The sequence below is a fragment of the Hypanus sabinus genome, chromosome 15 (assembly GCF_030144855.1).
Source record: "Hypanus sabinus isolate sHypSab1 chromosome 15, sHypSab1.hap1, whole genome shotgun sequence".
Classification (NCBI taxonomy): Eukaryota; Metazoa; Chordata; class Chondrichthyes; order Myliobatiformes; family Dasyatidae; genus Hypanus; species Hypanus sabinus.
Window position 1 is genome coordinate 67,579,286 of NC_082720.1, and position 13,006 is coordinate 67,592,291.

Genomic DNA, 13,006 nt, shown 5'->3' on the forward strand with positions numbered 1-13,006 from the left:
ATGGAGGTGAAGAGTTTACTATCATGAGTATCTATGCACAGAATGAAGATAACCCCATCTTTCTCAAAGAAATAGCTTTATGACTTGCCAGGGAAGCTAGAGGTACTGTTATAGTTGGAGGAGACTTTAATTGTATTCTTAATAGGAGTTTGGATAAATTACCTGGGAATGGGGAACCCCAGAGCAAGAAGTCTAAAGCAGTAAAAATTATGTTGGATGAGCTTGGGCTAGTTGATGGCTGGAGAGCATTGAATCCAGGTGCCAGAGATTTTAGTCATATACCAACAGCCCATAGCTCATATTCAAGAATTGACCTTATTTGCATCCCAAAGAAGAATCCACATCAGGTGAAGGAATGTGTTATTGAACCTATTACATTGTCAAATAATGCTCCTGTTAGACTTGTATTGAATGTAGGCTGTGAGTGGCACTTCAAATATTGGAGGCTCAATGTTTCCACATTGATGGCCCACTCTTCCTATAATCAACTAAAACAATGCATTGACGAATATTTTGTGACAAATGACAATGGGGAGGTTCCCCATTGATACTGTGGGAAGGTGTAAAAGCTGTGATTAGGGGAAAATGTATTGATTTGGCTGTTCAAATGAAAAAATACCGAAGCAAAAAATATAATCAGTTACAAAGTGAAGTAAAAAGATTGGAACAAAGGCACAAATTAACACTGAACAAGGATGATTGGAAAAACCTACAAAAGTGTAGGGATGCCTTGAATGCATTGCTCACGTATAAAGCGGAAGGAGCACTTAGGTATGCAAATCAGAAGTATTATGAGATGGGGAACCAGGCCAGTCGTCTGTTAGCATTTCATTTGAGAAAAGCACAATCTAACAGGGTTGTACCAAAAATTAGACATCCTTTAACTTTCTCCGAGGTATCGAACCCGAACGATGTAGCAGAGGCATTTAGGGCCTTCTGTAAAGATCTATATGATTCTTCGGATCCACCACAAAATAAAGGCAAGCTGGACGAAATTTTCAGAGACATCTGTATGAACACACTCTCAGAAAGTGAGATTGTTACACTGACACAACCAGTCTCAGAACTAGAAATAGAAGATGTTATGAAAACATTAAAAAATAATAAATCTCTGGGTACGGGTGGATTTCTGGATGAGTTCTATAAGATATTTACAACAGAATTTAGTTTTATGTGAAGTTTTTAATTATGCTCTGAATGAACATGACACCCCCCCCCCCTGGAGAGCTGGTCTTAGGCAATCGTATCAATAATCCACAAGGACCCTAAAGCGTGTAGTTCACATAGTCCAATCAGCCTGCTTGGTACTGATGTGAAGGTTCTTTGTTCTGTTTTAGCAAAGAGACTACAGAAATATATAGGAAAATTGATTAATCCAGATCAAACTGGATTCATTCTAGGCTGTCGGGGAGCAAATAATGTTAGAAGAGCTTTAAATATCCAGTCTTTAGCACAGAGATCCATCCACCCTTCAATGTTTCTTAGCTTAGATGCTGAGAAGGCATTTGATAGGGTGGATTGGAAATACTTAGACTATGCCTTAGAAAAAATGGGTTTTAATGCAACATTTCGAAGTTGGATGAAGACACTGAATAAAGATCCAATTTCTAGGGTTAGAGTAAATGGATACTGTTTCATGTTCTTCAGGCTCAAAAGGGGAACCAGACAGGGGAGTCCCCTATCCCTGATGTTATTTGCCTTAATCATCGAACTATTGGCTGAGTTAATAAGACAAAATTAACAATTTGAGGTAATAACAGATAAGGGAGGTATTACCCATAAGATAGCTTTATTTGCAGATGACATTCTTCTTTTTATAAAGAACCCTCTTTCATCAGTTCCCCAGCTTATGCAATGTTTGAGAAGCTATGGAGAGGTCTCTGGATACAAAGTTAACGAAGCAAAATCTGAAGCTATGATGATTACAGGGACCTGGCCAAGCCAGCTGGATGATGAAGTGACTCTTTGTTGGCCAAAACGGGGCTTTAGATATTTGGGGATAGTTTAACTCACAGTTCCTCCCAGCTCTTTACAGCCAATTATGTTAAACTTATTAATCAAGTGAGGAGAAATCTTGAACATTGGGAGATGCTTCCTTTATCACTGATAGGTAGAGTAGAAGTGATCAGGATAAATATTTTCTCCAGGTTTCTTTTTCTTTTCAGTCCTCTACCCATAACAGTTCATATATCTACCTTTAAAATATTGGCTAGTCTTATCAGTAGGTTTATATAGCAGAAAAAGAGGTCCAGGGTCAGACTAAAAGTGTTATACTCAAATAAAAAACAGGGAGGTTTGCTTTACCTCATTTAAAGACCTATTATTGGGCTGCCCAATTAAGAGCAATGGTGTCATATCAAGGGCATCCAAAATTGCATTCATTTCAGATTTTATTCCAGCAAGACTTAACCTGTTTTAACAGGTGGACATAAAGAGGCCTGGTTCTTGTGGACCAAATGTTTGATGGTGAGGCGCTCAAATCTTTCTCCCAACTCCAAACTGAATTTGACCTTGTATCAAATGACTTTTACAGATTCCTCCAAATTAGACATTACCTTTTCTCACACAAAGAATGGAACAATCTTAAAATACAGCCAAGTAACTTGGAAAAATTTTGGATAGACATCATCATGGGTAGGACACAATCCCAGAAGATTGTATATTGTATATATAAAAAAATACACCTGGATGCAATGGATAACATGTTAGATGTTAAACAGAAGTGGGAATTGGAGGTAAATACCATAATGGAAGAGGAAGAGTGAGAGAGGTCTTGAGAGTCATGACATAAATGCTTGAATAATCCCAATTGGAGTGAATTTTCTTAGAAAATAAGGGTGAGGTACTTTAAAACCCCGTCAGTAATATCATTATACTCAGAAAAAAAACAGCAGACTTTGCTGGAGAGGCTGTGGCCTAGCGTGAGATTTTGTACATATATTCTGGGACTATCCCAAATTAAGGGAATTTTGGTACAACATCACTGAGGAAATAAGAATGATTTTAGACATAAGTAAATCCTTTGAACCTACTCATTTAATTTTAGGCAACATCCCACAATCTGCATTGGAGAAGACTGAACTATACATGTTAAGTCTTGATTCTGATTGCTGATAAAAATGATAACTGTCAGCTGGCTTAAAACTCATGCACCCACTTTGGAACAGAGGATACAGAGATTGAAAGAAGTGAACTGTGTGGAAAATATCACTGCAAGTTTACAACTGAAAATGGCCTCTTACTTGGACAGATGAAACTCTGCTATAGTGTACCTGGCACTGTGAAAGGCCCACACAGGGACCTGGGAAAATGTAGGACTTGAGTTGATTTACTGAGGACTGTGATTTTATTTAAAATAGGTGTAAATCTCCATTGAGGGGCGATGTAGATCATGTGTATGTTTGTGTTTGTAATTGTATGTATGTGCTCTTTGTTTTTTTTTCTCTTGTTCCTACTCTCTTCTACCCTTGGTATTGTTGATGCAGGTATTTACCATTGTGCAGTGAACTATGGACTGATAGCCAATGCTTGTTTGTAGATATGTGTTTGTTCAATAAAGTAAAAAAAATTATAAAGAAAGTATATTTATTAATTTCAGGTTTATCAAATAGTCTATAGGAAAAAGAAAAGAGAGAAACACAATAAAAGGGCCTACTACAGTTAAACCAGTCTAAGTATGCGCATAAACGTCGAGGCTTACTTTGGTAGTGGATCAGTGTACCACTGTACTTATGTCACTGAGTTCTCATCAACAATCACACGTAGTCCTTCTTGGACTCCTTCATTGCGCCAAGCTCTCCTTGCAATAGGGTCTTCCCTTCAGATGGGATCCTCCAGACATCCTCCCAGATCCTCTCTCATCTTCTGCCTAAACACCGCGAACCCAGCCACAGTCTGTCAGAAATCTCTTTCCGCCCAACCCTCTCCATCTCGCCATCCTGAGTGGCTGACACAACATTCCTAAATCAGACAACATGGCTCCTTATCTTTAACTGAAACCAAAGCATTTTCAACAGCAGGGTACACTGTTTTTACAGAAAACTGCTAAAATAGACACCTCACAGCACAGCATAGCTATAGAAATCTTAAACAGGGCATTACACCTGTGTGCTGCTCGAGTTGAGTACTCAACTGGAATGCTAGGGGCAGAGCAGTGTGGCGTACACGGAGGAGTCAGTGCTGCCCTTCAATGGTTGCTCAGCAGGAGGCAAGATGTATTTGACTGCAGACTGCTGCAACATTTAGAGACTCAGGGACTGGGACTTTTTTTTTTGTGACTATTTTACTGCTGTCTTACGTGATCGGTCTGCCCCTGCACTGTGTACTGTTGGTGCTGTGTTTTAAACCTTGGCCTCAGAGTCACGCTGTTCCTTTTGGCTGTTTTCATGGGTATTCATGTATGGTTGAATGACATTTAGACAGTATTGAATCTAGAGTTCATTGCCATGGATGGCTGTGGAGGCCAAGTCACTGGGTATATTTAAAGCAGAGGTTGATGCGTTCTTAAATAGTCAAGGCATCAACAGTTGTGGGGAGAAGGCAGGATAATGTGGTCAAGAGGAAAAATAAATCAACCATGATTGAATGGCAGAACAGACTCAATGGGTCGAATGGCTTCATTGTGCTCCTATGTCTTATCGTCTTTTGAATTCGCTGCATAACAATAGAATCCTGCTATGGGAAGTGAGTATGAGGTATATAAGACCATCCATGGGAATGCTCAAATCTTAACTAATCATAACTGAATCAATAGACAATAGATGCAGGATTAGGCCATTTGGCCCTTCGAGCCAGCACCGCCATTCACTGTGATCATGGCTGATCATCCCCTTTCCTGAATTCTCCCCATATCCCTTGACTCCGCTATCTTTAAGAGCTCTATCTCTTTCTTGAAAGCATCCAGAGAGATCATAGAGAGACGGCGTACAGGATGTTATTGAGAGCCTAAAGAGGTTGGGAGTGCACAGAGGCCTGTGTCTGTGAGAGAAGAGTCAAAAGTCACAAACCACACACCGTCCTGACCTGCCCTATCAGCCTTCACCTACCCATCTGTGGGTGAAACTCCCGTTTTCACTGACCTCATATGGCACCTCGGATGTATTCCTAAATGTGCCAGCTTTTGGTGATCCATAACGTGAACATGGACTGGCAATTAGGATTCCTAAGTGAGCTTAACTGAATATTATGTCTTCTAGTATTCTTTTATTAGATTGGGAACGATTGAAGACCTGCCAAGATGTCCAAAATTGAGAAGATGAGCATTCAGGGTGTGAGGAGTTTTGGGATAGATGACAAAGATAAACAGATTATCACCTTCAATACTCCATTAACTGTTCTGGTGGGACCAAATGGTGCAGGAAAAACGGTAAGTTCTACATTTGGAATTTAAAATATACACAGACCGACGAAGATCCTTGTAATGTGCATTAATTTGACACTAGATCATGATTCACGTTGTGCTTATTTTCATTCAGTTTCTGTAATTTTCATAGCAGATAAAGACAACTGTCAATTATTCAATGAACCAGAAAGGAACAGACAGAATGTTTATAATAAGTGACGACCATGGAATAAATCTGAGTCGTGGTGGACTGTTTATACATTTAGGCTGGTGCAGATGTGTAGTGGTTAATGCAATCACTTTACAGTGCCGGTGAATACCAATCAGGATTTGAGTCCCGCTGCTTTATTTAAGGAGCTTGTACATTCTCCCCGTGACCATGTGGGTTTCCTCTGGGTGCTCTGGTTTCCTCCCAGAGTCCAAACCATCTGCAGCCTCCTGCAACTTGTAATTGATATGTTACAGCATTGATATGTCGTGATTGCTTTGAAGTATTTGAAATTTGCTTTGGGTTATTAGTGTAAAGTTGAAATCTTTTGTTTTTTTGAGTATGGTTCTCCAGACATGACTAGAACCTTCAGGTGCGGTCTGTCGTAAATTAACACACACAAAATGCTGGAGGAACTCAGCAGGTCAGGCAGCATCTCTGGAAATGAACTAGCAGTCCCATTTCAGGCTAAGACAACTCTTTAAGACTGGAAAGGAAGGGAGAAGACACCAGAATAAAAAGATTGGTGGAGAGGTAGGACGCTAGCTAGAAGCTAGGTTGAAGCCCGGTGGGTGGGGAAGTTAAAGGACTGGAGAGGAAGGAATCTGATAAGAGAAGAGAGTGGACCATAGGAGAAACGGAAGAAGGAGGTGTACCGGGAGAGGTGATAGGCTGGTGAGAAGAGGTAAGATGCAAGAGTGAGAATAGAAGAAGAAGAAGAAGAAGAGGGGAGAAGAAGATAATGTTTTCTTACTGGAAGGAAAAATTGATACTCTTGTCATCAGGTTGGAGGTTACCTGGACTGAATACAAGGTGTTGCCCCTCCATCCTGAGGGTGGCCTCATCATAAATTAAGTCAAACTATTCACCACTTTATCGAAAAGCGGCTCAATTCTTGAAAATCATCAACTTGATGTAAAATAATGGAGCAATATTTCAACAAAAGAGGTGACAACAGCAATTTCAGGAATAAAAGAAGAGACTGTAACTGTTGGGAGGTGGCATTGACCAGGAGGAAGAAGGTGTTGTCACTGGGTGGACTGAGAAGCAATTGAGAGGCTTAAGTAGGTTGTCAGAGGTCCCCGGAGTCTTTTGCATAGACGGTGGGAATCACTCATTCAATTCAGCTGCTTGTCGCGTTCGGACATTGGAACAGGATCATACATTTCCCAAGACAGCAGCAGGTCTCCTGTGAACCAGTTTTTCCTGGGTAGCATAAAAAGGAACACACTATCAAGGGAAGTGCATCATGAATATCGAAGCAAAGATAATGAAGATTAGATAATGCAATCACTTTGATTCACCACAATCTGTAGGTTTTGATTTTAATGGAGAGAAATGAGAGTGTAGTAGTTCTTACCAATCATCACAGGACTGATTTATTTAAAGTGTTTTGTGGAGCTTTAGAACACTTCTCGTGATACAGAATTTAATGTAACAGGATTATGTTTTTGTGTTACAGACTATAATTGAGTGCTTAAAGTACATTTGCACAGGTGATTTCCCTCCTGGAACCAAAGGGCAAACATTTGTTCATGACCCAAAGGTAGGACAGATTTAGAATTGTGCACAATGCATTCCACACCGAAAGAATTGTTCTAAATTTCAAATCTTTGCTGTAATATTCCTACAGACTGCTTTTGTTCTGCATGTCTTGTGTTTAAGAATGGAGGAAGTTTGGGGTGCTCCTTGCTTCTCTTTCGCAGAAATGCTGCTCATTTGGAATCTTGATAACGTGATAAACTTTCAGGGCCTTTTCTACTTACTTTCAACCACAATCAAAAAAAGATAATAAACAGTAAGCATTTTTGATTTTTCTTCACAAAAGTCAGTTCAGATTAGAGGGCAAATCTGATGAGGAGAGGTTGAGCGAGGTGGGTTTTTTCTCTGGAATAAAGGGAGATGAGAGGAAATGTGATAAATTTGTGCATGATTATAAGAGACACAGACAACGCCGTTATTTAGGATGTCAGTGGCTACCCCACAGGACATCTGTTTAATGTGATTGGGGAAATGTTTAGGGGAGATATCAGAGGTAGGTTTCTTAAACAGAGCAGTAAGTACCTAGAATGCTGCTGGGGCTGGGGGTAGAGCCTGATATATTATGGATATTCAAGAGATCTGAGAAAGGAACATGGATGAAAGAAAACTGGAAGGTCATTGAAATTGTTGAAAGGAAGGGTTAGATTGACTGTGGAGCCTACCAGGTAAACAATAGTTTTGTTGACTGCAGATCATGGTCTCTCTTTGGGTGCTTTGCTTTTGCGTGGGTGCTGACACATTTTTCTGAAATGGGGGGGAGGGGGATGTTTATTGTGTTGATGCTTTGCTCCGGCTTGTGCGGGGGAGAGGGAGCTTTGAGGTTGTAACGTTTTTCTGTTGTTCTTTCTTTTGGGTTTCTGTTTTTCATGAATGCCTGTGAAGACAAATATTTCAGGTTGTATACTGTATACATTCTTCGATAATAAACGGAACCATTTGAACCATTTGAGTAGGTTAAAAGGTTTGCACAAGATTACGGGCCAAAAGAGCCCTTACAGTTTTGTACTATTCTGTGTCTATGATTATTGCAATAAAATATGGTGGCTGGCAGTTTAATCTAAAAAATTAAAACTCTACCATTGTAGCACAGTTGTTAGCATGGCACTGTTACAGCTTGGGGCGTTGGTGCTCAGAATTCAATTCCGGTGCTGTCTGTAAAGAGTTTGTATTTCTCCCTGTGACCGTGTGGATTTCCTTCCCCTCCCCGTCCAAAGGCATACCAGATAGTAGATTAATTGGTCATTGTAAGATGTCCTGTGGTCAGACCGGTGTTAAATAGGTGTGTTGCTGGGCAGTGTGGTTCCTTGGACCGGAAGGGCCTGTTCAGCATTGTTTCTTTAGATAAAAAGTGAAATTCTGATCTATTTAGGGCTCTGAAGTGTTATTCCAGTTACTAAAGGAAGCAGAGTGCACAGACGCATGTGTGCATACAATTTATATGTAGCTTCTCAGGGCAGAGAAGAAGTCATTCAGTTTGCAGGGCATCGCATTCTGCCATATTTCCCTGCAGTTAAAAATGGTTCAGAACAAAAATTGCAAATGGTCATTTGTAGAATTTTGGGAATCTGGGCCAGCTCATGTGATTTAGGTTAAACATTTTACTTGTAAATATAAATTTATTTTTAATTCATGTTGAGCTAATTCTGTGCTTGTCAAGATTGCACATATAGCAAATAAGATATTTGGTAGTTTCATTTGCTTTGTGAAATTGGTGATAACACCCATGTGTATCTGAACTGAGAATGATAGATAAGTGATCAAATTTGTCCTAGCTCTGTTTTCATAATACAAAGCAAGTAGGTTAATTCTGTTACTGGCCTAAGTTTAAACAAAGCAGAATTTTTGTCCTATTTTCTTAAGTAGGTCAGAACTCCTGCAAAGTTCAAATTAAAGTTTATTATCAGAGTGCATACATGTCATTACGTACAACGCTCACATTCTTTTACTGTGGGCATACTTGGCAAATCTGTAGAACAGAAACTGTGGACATCATAAACAGATTAGCCAAATGCAGATATAAATAAATAGCAATAAATAACAAGCATGGAATAACAATGTAACTGAGCCATTAAATGAGTGTAGTTATCCCCTTTTGTTCAAGAGATTGATGTCGAGGGGGTAGTAGCTGAGGGTAGAACCTGGTGGTGCAAGTCCTGAAGCTCCTGTAACTTCTACCTGATGGCATCATTGAGAAAAGAGCAGGGCCTGGTGGTGAGGATCTTTGATGACGGATACTGCTTCTCCATGGCAATGTAACGTAGTGTCTTTAATGGTCAATGCCAAGGCTGAAGGTGCAGCAGGACAGGTGGAATTAAAATCAGGTTGAAATGCAGAGGGGCCTCCTCTATCTATCATCTTGTGAGCGAACGTAGAGTTGTTTGAGAAAAAGATCAACGACCTCAGGGCAAGGCTTTTGTGTCAGAGGCAGATGAGGCTGATCTCAGTTGTTTGTTTCATTGACAGTGAACACACTGGACACAACTATCCGGCCAGAAGGTTTTACGATTTTCAGAATGGATCAAACCTCGAATTCTGTTAAGGAAAGAGGTGGCGGCATGTGCTCTTTAGTCAATTCTCGATGGTGCATGGATGTTGGGGTAATGTCGACTTCCTGGACCCCTGACTTATAATAACTAATGATTAAATGGAGACCATTCTACTTGCCTCAAGATTTCTTATCCATGATCTTGACCGCAGTTTAAATAACGTCAGCAGATGATTATAAGCAAGCACTCATGAAACTGGACGATGCTTTCTGTAAACAAGTAATGTCCCATCCCGATGAATTTCAAATTTATAGTGGGTGACTTTAACCAGGCCTGTTTGAGACATGTAACCTGTTGCACCAAAGGTCCCAATGCACTAGACCACTGTTACACTACGATAAGGAATGGCTATCATTCTGCCACAATTCCCTCTCAGCCGCAATTGCCTGCCTTCTCCCCATATCCCTTCCTGCTTGACTAATCAAGAATCTATTAAACTCTGCCTTAAATATACTGAATAACTTGGCCTCCAAGGCTGCCTGTGGCAACAAATTCCATAGATTCATTGCTCTGTGTTCAGAGATGAGGCAAATCCAGCATCTGAAAGGTTAGATTTACATGTCAGACTAATTTATTGTTTAAATGGTGACAATAGTAACTCTACTTCATTTTCATTTCTCCATTTGATGATAAAGCAAAGAAACTAGGTTCCAGGTTGGTGAATAAAATGATTTAACTACTGATTTCAAGAATACTGACCACCTTAAAGGTTGATGGTGAGAATCTGCATATTCTGGTTGTTTCTATAGCTTGATTAGTTACGACGTGGAAAATATCTGTTGAGATTTTTTTATATCACTAAAGACTAGCAAATTTTTACAGACATTGCATCACCGTCTGTTGTGGGGGTTCCAATGAGGAAAAAGTTGCAGTGTGTTGTGGACTCAGCCAGCTCCATCATTGGCATTAGCCTTCCCACCATTGGGAACATCTCCATCCTCAAGAAGGTGGCATCCATCATTCACCATCCGGGACATGCCCTCTTCTCCTTACTATCATCAGGGTGAAGATCCAGCAACTTGCAGATGCACGCTCAGGATATTAAGAACAACTTCTTTCCCTCTGGATGGTTCTTGAACTCTACCTCCCTGTTTTGCTCTATTTATTTTTCCCATTTCTTATTGTAACTTTAAGGTGGCACTGTAAAGCTATTGCAGCACCAACAACCTGGTTCGATTCTGCCACTGTCTGTAAGGAATTCTTACATTATCACTGTGGGTTTCCTCCAGGTGCTTTTGTTTCCTCCTACATTCCAGAGGTGTTGAGGTTAGTAGGTCACATAGATGTGAAAAAACTAATTGGGCTGAACGGGCCCGTTTCCTTCCGATGTTTATAAATTAAACAAATTAAATTTGTTCATTCGTTATGCGCCCTGTCATATGACATGGGCGATCATGGTCTTCAATGGCCATGATTGTTCTTGGCAAATTTTTCTACAGAAGTGGTTTGCCATTGCCTTCTTCTGGGCAGTGTCTTTACAAGACGGGTGACCCCAGCCATTATCAATACTCTTCAGAGATTGTCTGCCTGGCATCAGTGATCGCATCAGCAGGACTTGTGATATATACCAGCTGCTTATACAACCATCCATCACCTGCTCCCATGGCTTCATGTGGCCCTGATTTGGGGGCTAAGCAGATGCTGCACCTTCCCTAGGGGTGAGCTGTAGACAAGCGGAAGGAAGAAGCACCTTACATCTCCTTTGGTAGAGACGTATCTCCGCCCTGCCTCACCTAATAAAATGATAGTAATTGTTACTGTATTGCACTGTACGTCTGTCACAAAGCAACACATTTCATGACGTGTTTCAGTGATAATAAACCTGATTCTGAAGGTGACTTCCATCACGTGTGACCTCTTTAGCTTATTCATTGTTTACAGAACAGAATGTGAGCTCAACAATAGTGAAAGGGGCAATCCAACCTCAAGCAGTGAATCAGTTTAGTTTGACACTCAAATTGCATCAGAGTGCATGTATGTCACCAAATACCACCCTGAGATTCATTTTCCTGCGGGCATACTCAGCAGATCTATAGAATAGTAGCTATAACGTGATCAATGAGAGGTCAACCAGAGTGCAGACAACAAACTGTGCAAATCCAAATATAAATAAAGAGCGGTAAATGCCGGGAACATAAGAGTCCTTAAAGTGCGGTCATTGATTGTGGGAACTTCTCAGTGGGTGAGCAAGTGAGTGCAGTTAACCGTTTTTTTCAGGCGACAAAATACACGTGCCAGTGATCATCGGTGACTTCCTGTGGGCTGCAAGACACTTGGTGCATTTCAGCAAACTAAAAAGTCATTGTGTCAGTCTATGTATGATACTGAGAAGTTATCCTCCCAGAATGTTTTTTTTCCTCAAATCATTCACAGAAAGTCTATTTAAAATGCTTTTAGTAAAACAGCAACTGCTACCATATTTTGAAAAACAACTAGAACAGGACTTGATGTGAGGGGGGGGGGGTCAGCTGGTCTATGTGACTAATTTTGTTGCTGGGAGTGGGAACAAAGCAAGTGACCAAGCATAAAGTAAATGTTATAATCTGTGATCCAGTCATGTCTTTTAGGCATGGTTGTGCAGTGTTGCAGCTGTTACCCACTTCTCTCGCATTCTGGGTCAATCCTGACCTTGGCTGCTATCTGCCTGGAGCTTGCATGTTTTCTGGTAACCATGAAGGTACACTCCAGGTGCTCCAGTTCCTCCCACTTACCCAAGATGCGCAGAACAGCAGATCATCTGGCCACCAAGTTGCCCCAAGCATGTAGGTGATTGGACAAACCTGGGGAATTGTTGGGAATGTGAGGAGAATAAAATTGAGTGAGTCAGAATTTGGTGGTCTGGAGGGTTCCCTTCATGGTCAGAGGCTGCTTGAGTGCTGCACGAGTCTGCCCATGACTTTAACACCAGAGGTTTAGTGTTATTAGATTTTCCCCAATGGCATACAGTATATTCACGTCAAAAAGTATTCAACCCCCTTGGAAATTTTCTTCTGATTTGATTTACAACACTGAAACACAGTGGATTTAATTTGGCTTTTTTGTTATTGATCAATGGAAAAAGACTGTTTTCGTGTCAAAGTGAAAACAGATCTCCACAAAGTGATCCAAATTAATTACAAATATAAAACACAAAATATTTGATTGCATAAGTATTCCCCCCCCCTTAATATGACTCACCAAATCATCACTGATGCAGCCAATTGGTTTTAGAAGTCACGTAATTAGTTAAATGGAGATCACCTGTGTGCAGTCAAGGTGTTTCAATTGATTGTAGTAAAGATACACCTGTATCTGTGATGCACCATCAATAACTCTCGGAGATGTGAGGCAAGAGATAGGCTTTTATTAGCTGGAAGAGAGCACTATCTG

The 13,006-nt window shown here is 40.5% G+C and overlaps 1 protein-coding gene across 2 annotated transcripts in view; it reads left to right on the top strand.

The window, feature by feature from the left end:
• Positions 1–13,006, top strand: part of rad50 (RAD50 homolog, double strand break repair protein) — a 171,722-nt gene that overhangs the window by 14,481 nt on the left and 144,235 nt on the right. The window contains exons 2-3 of one of the 2 annotated variants that reach the window (XM_059990483.1): positions 5,196–5,365; positions 7,012–7,095. In XM_059990483.1, coding sequence (XP_059846466.1) covers positions 5,237–5,365; positions 7,012–7,095 — 213 coding nt within the window. In that variant the 5' untranslated portion in view covers positions 5,196–5,236. Of the gene's footprint in view, positions 1–5,195; positions 5,366–7,011; positions 7,096–9,554; positions 9,689–13,006 lie in introns of those variants that run through there. The other variant, XM_059990484.1, reaches the window with a different exon arrangement.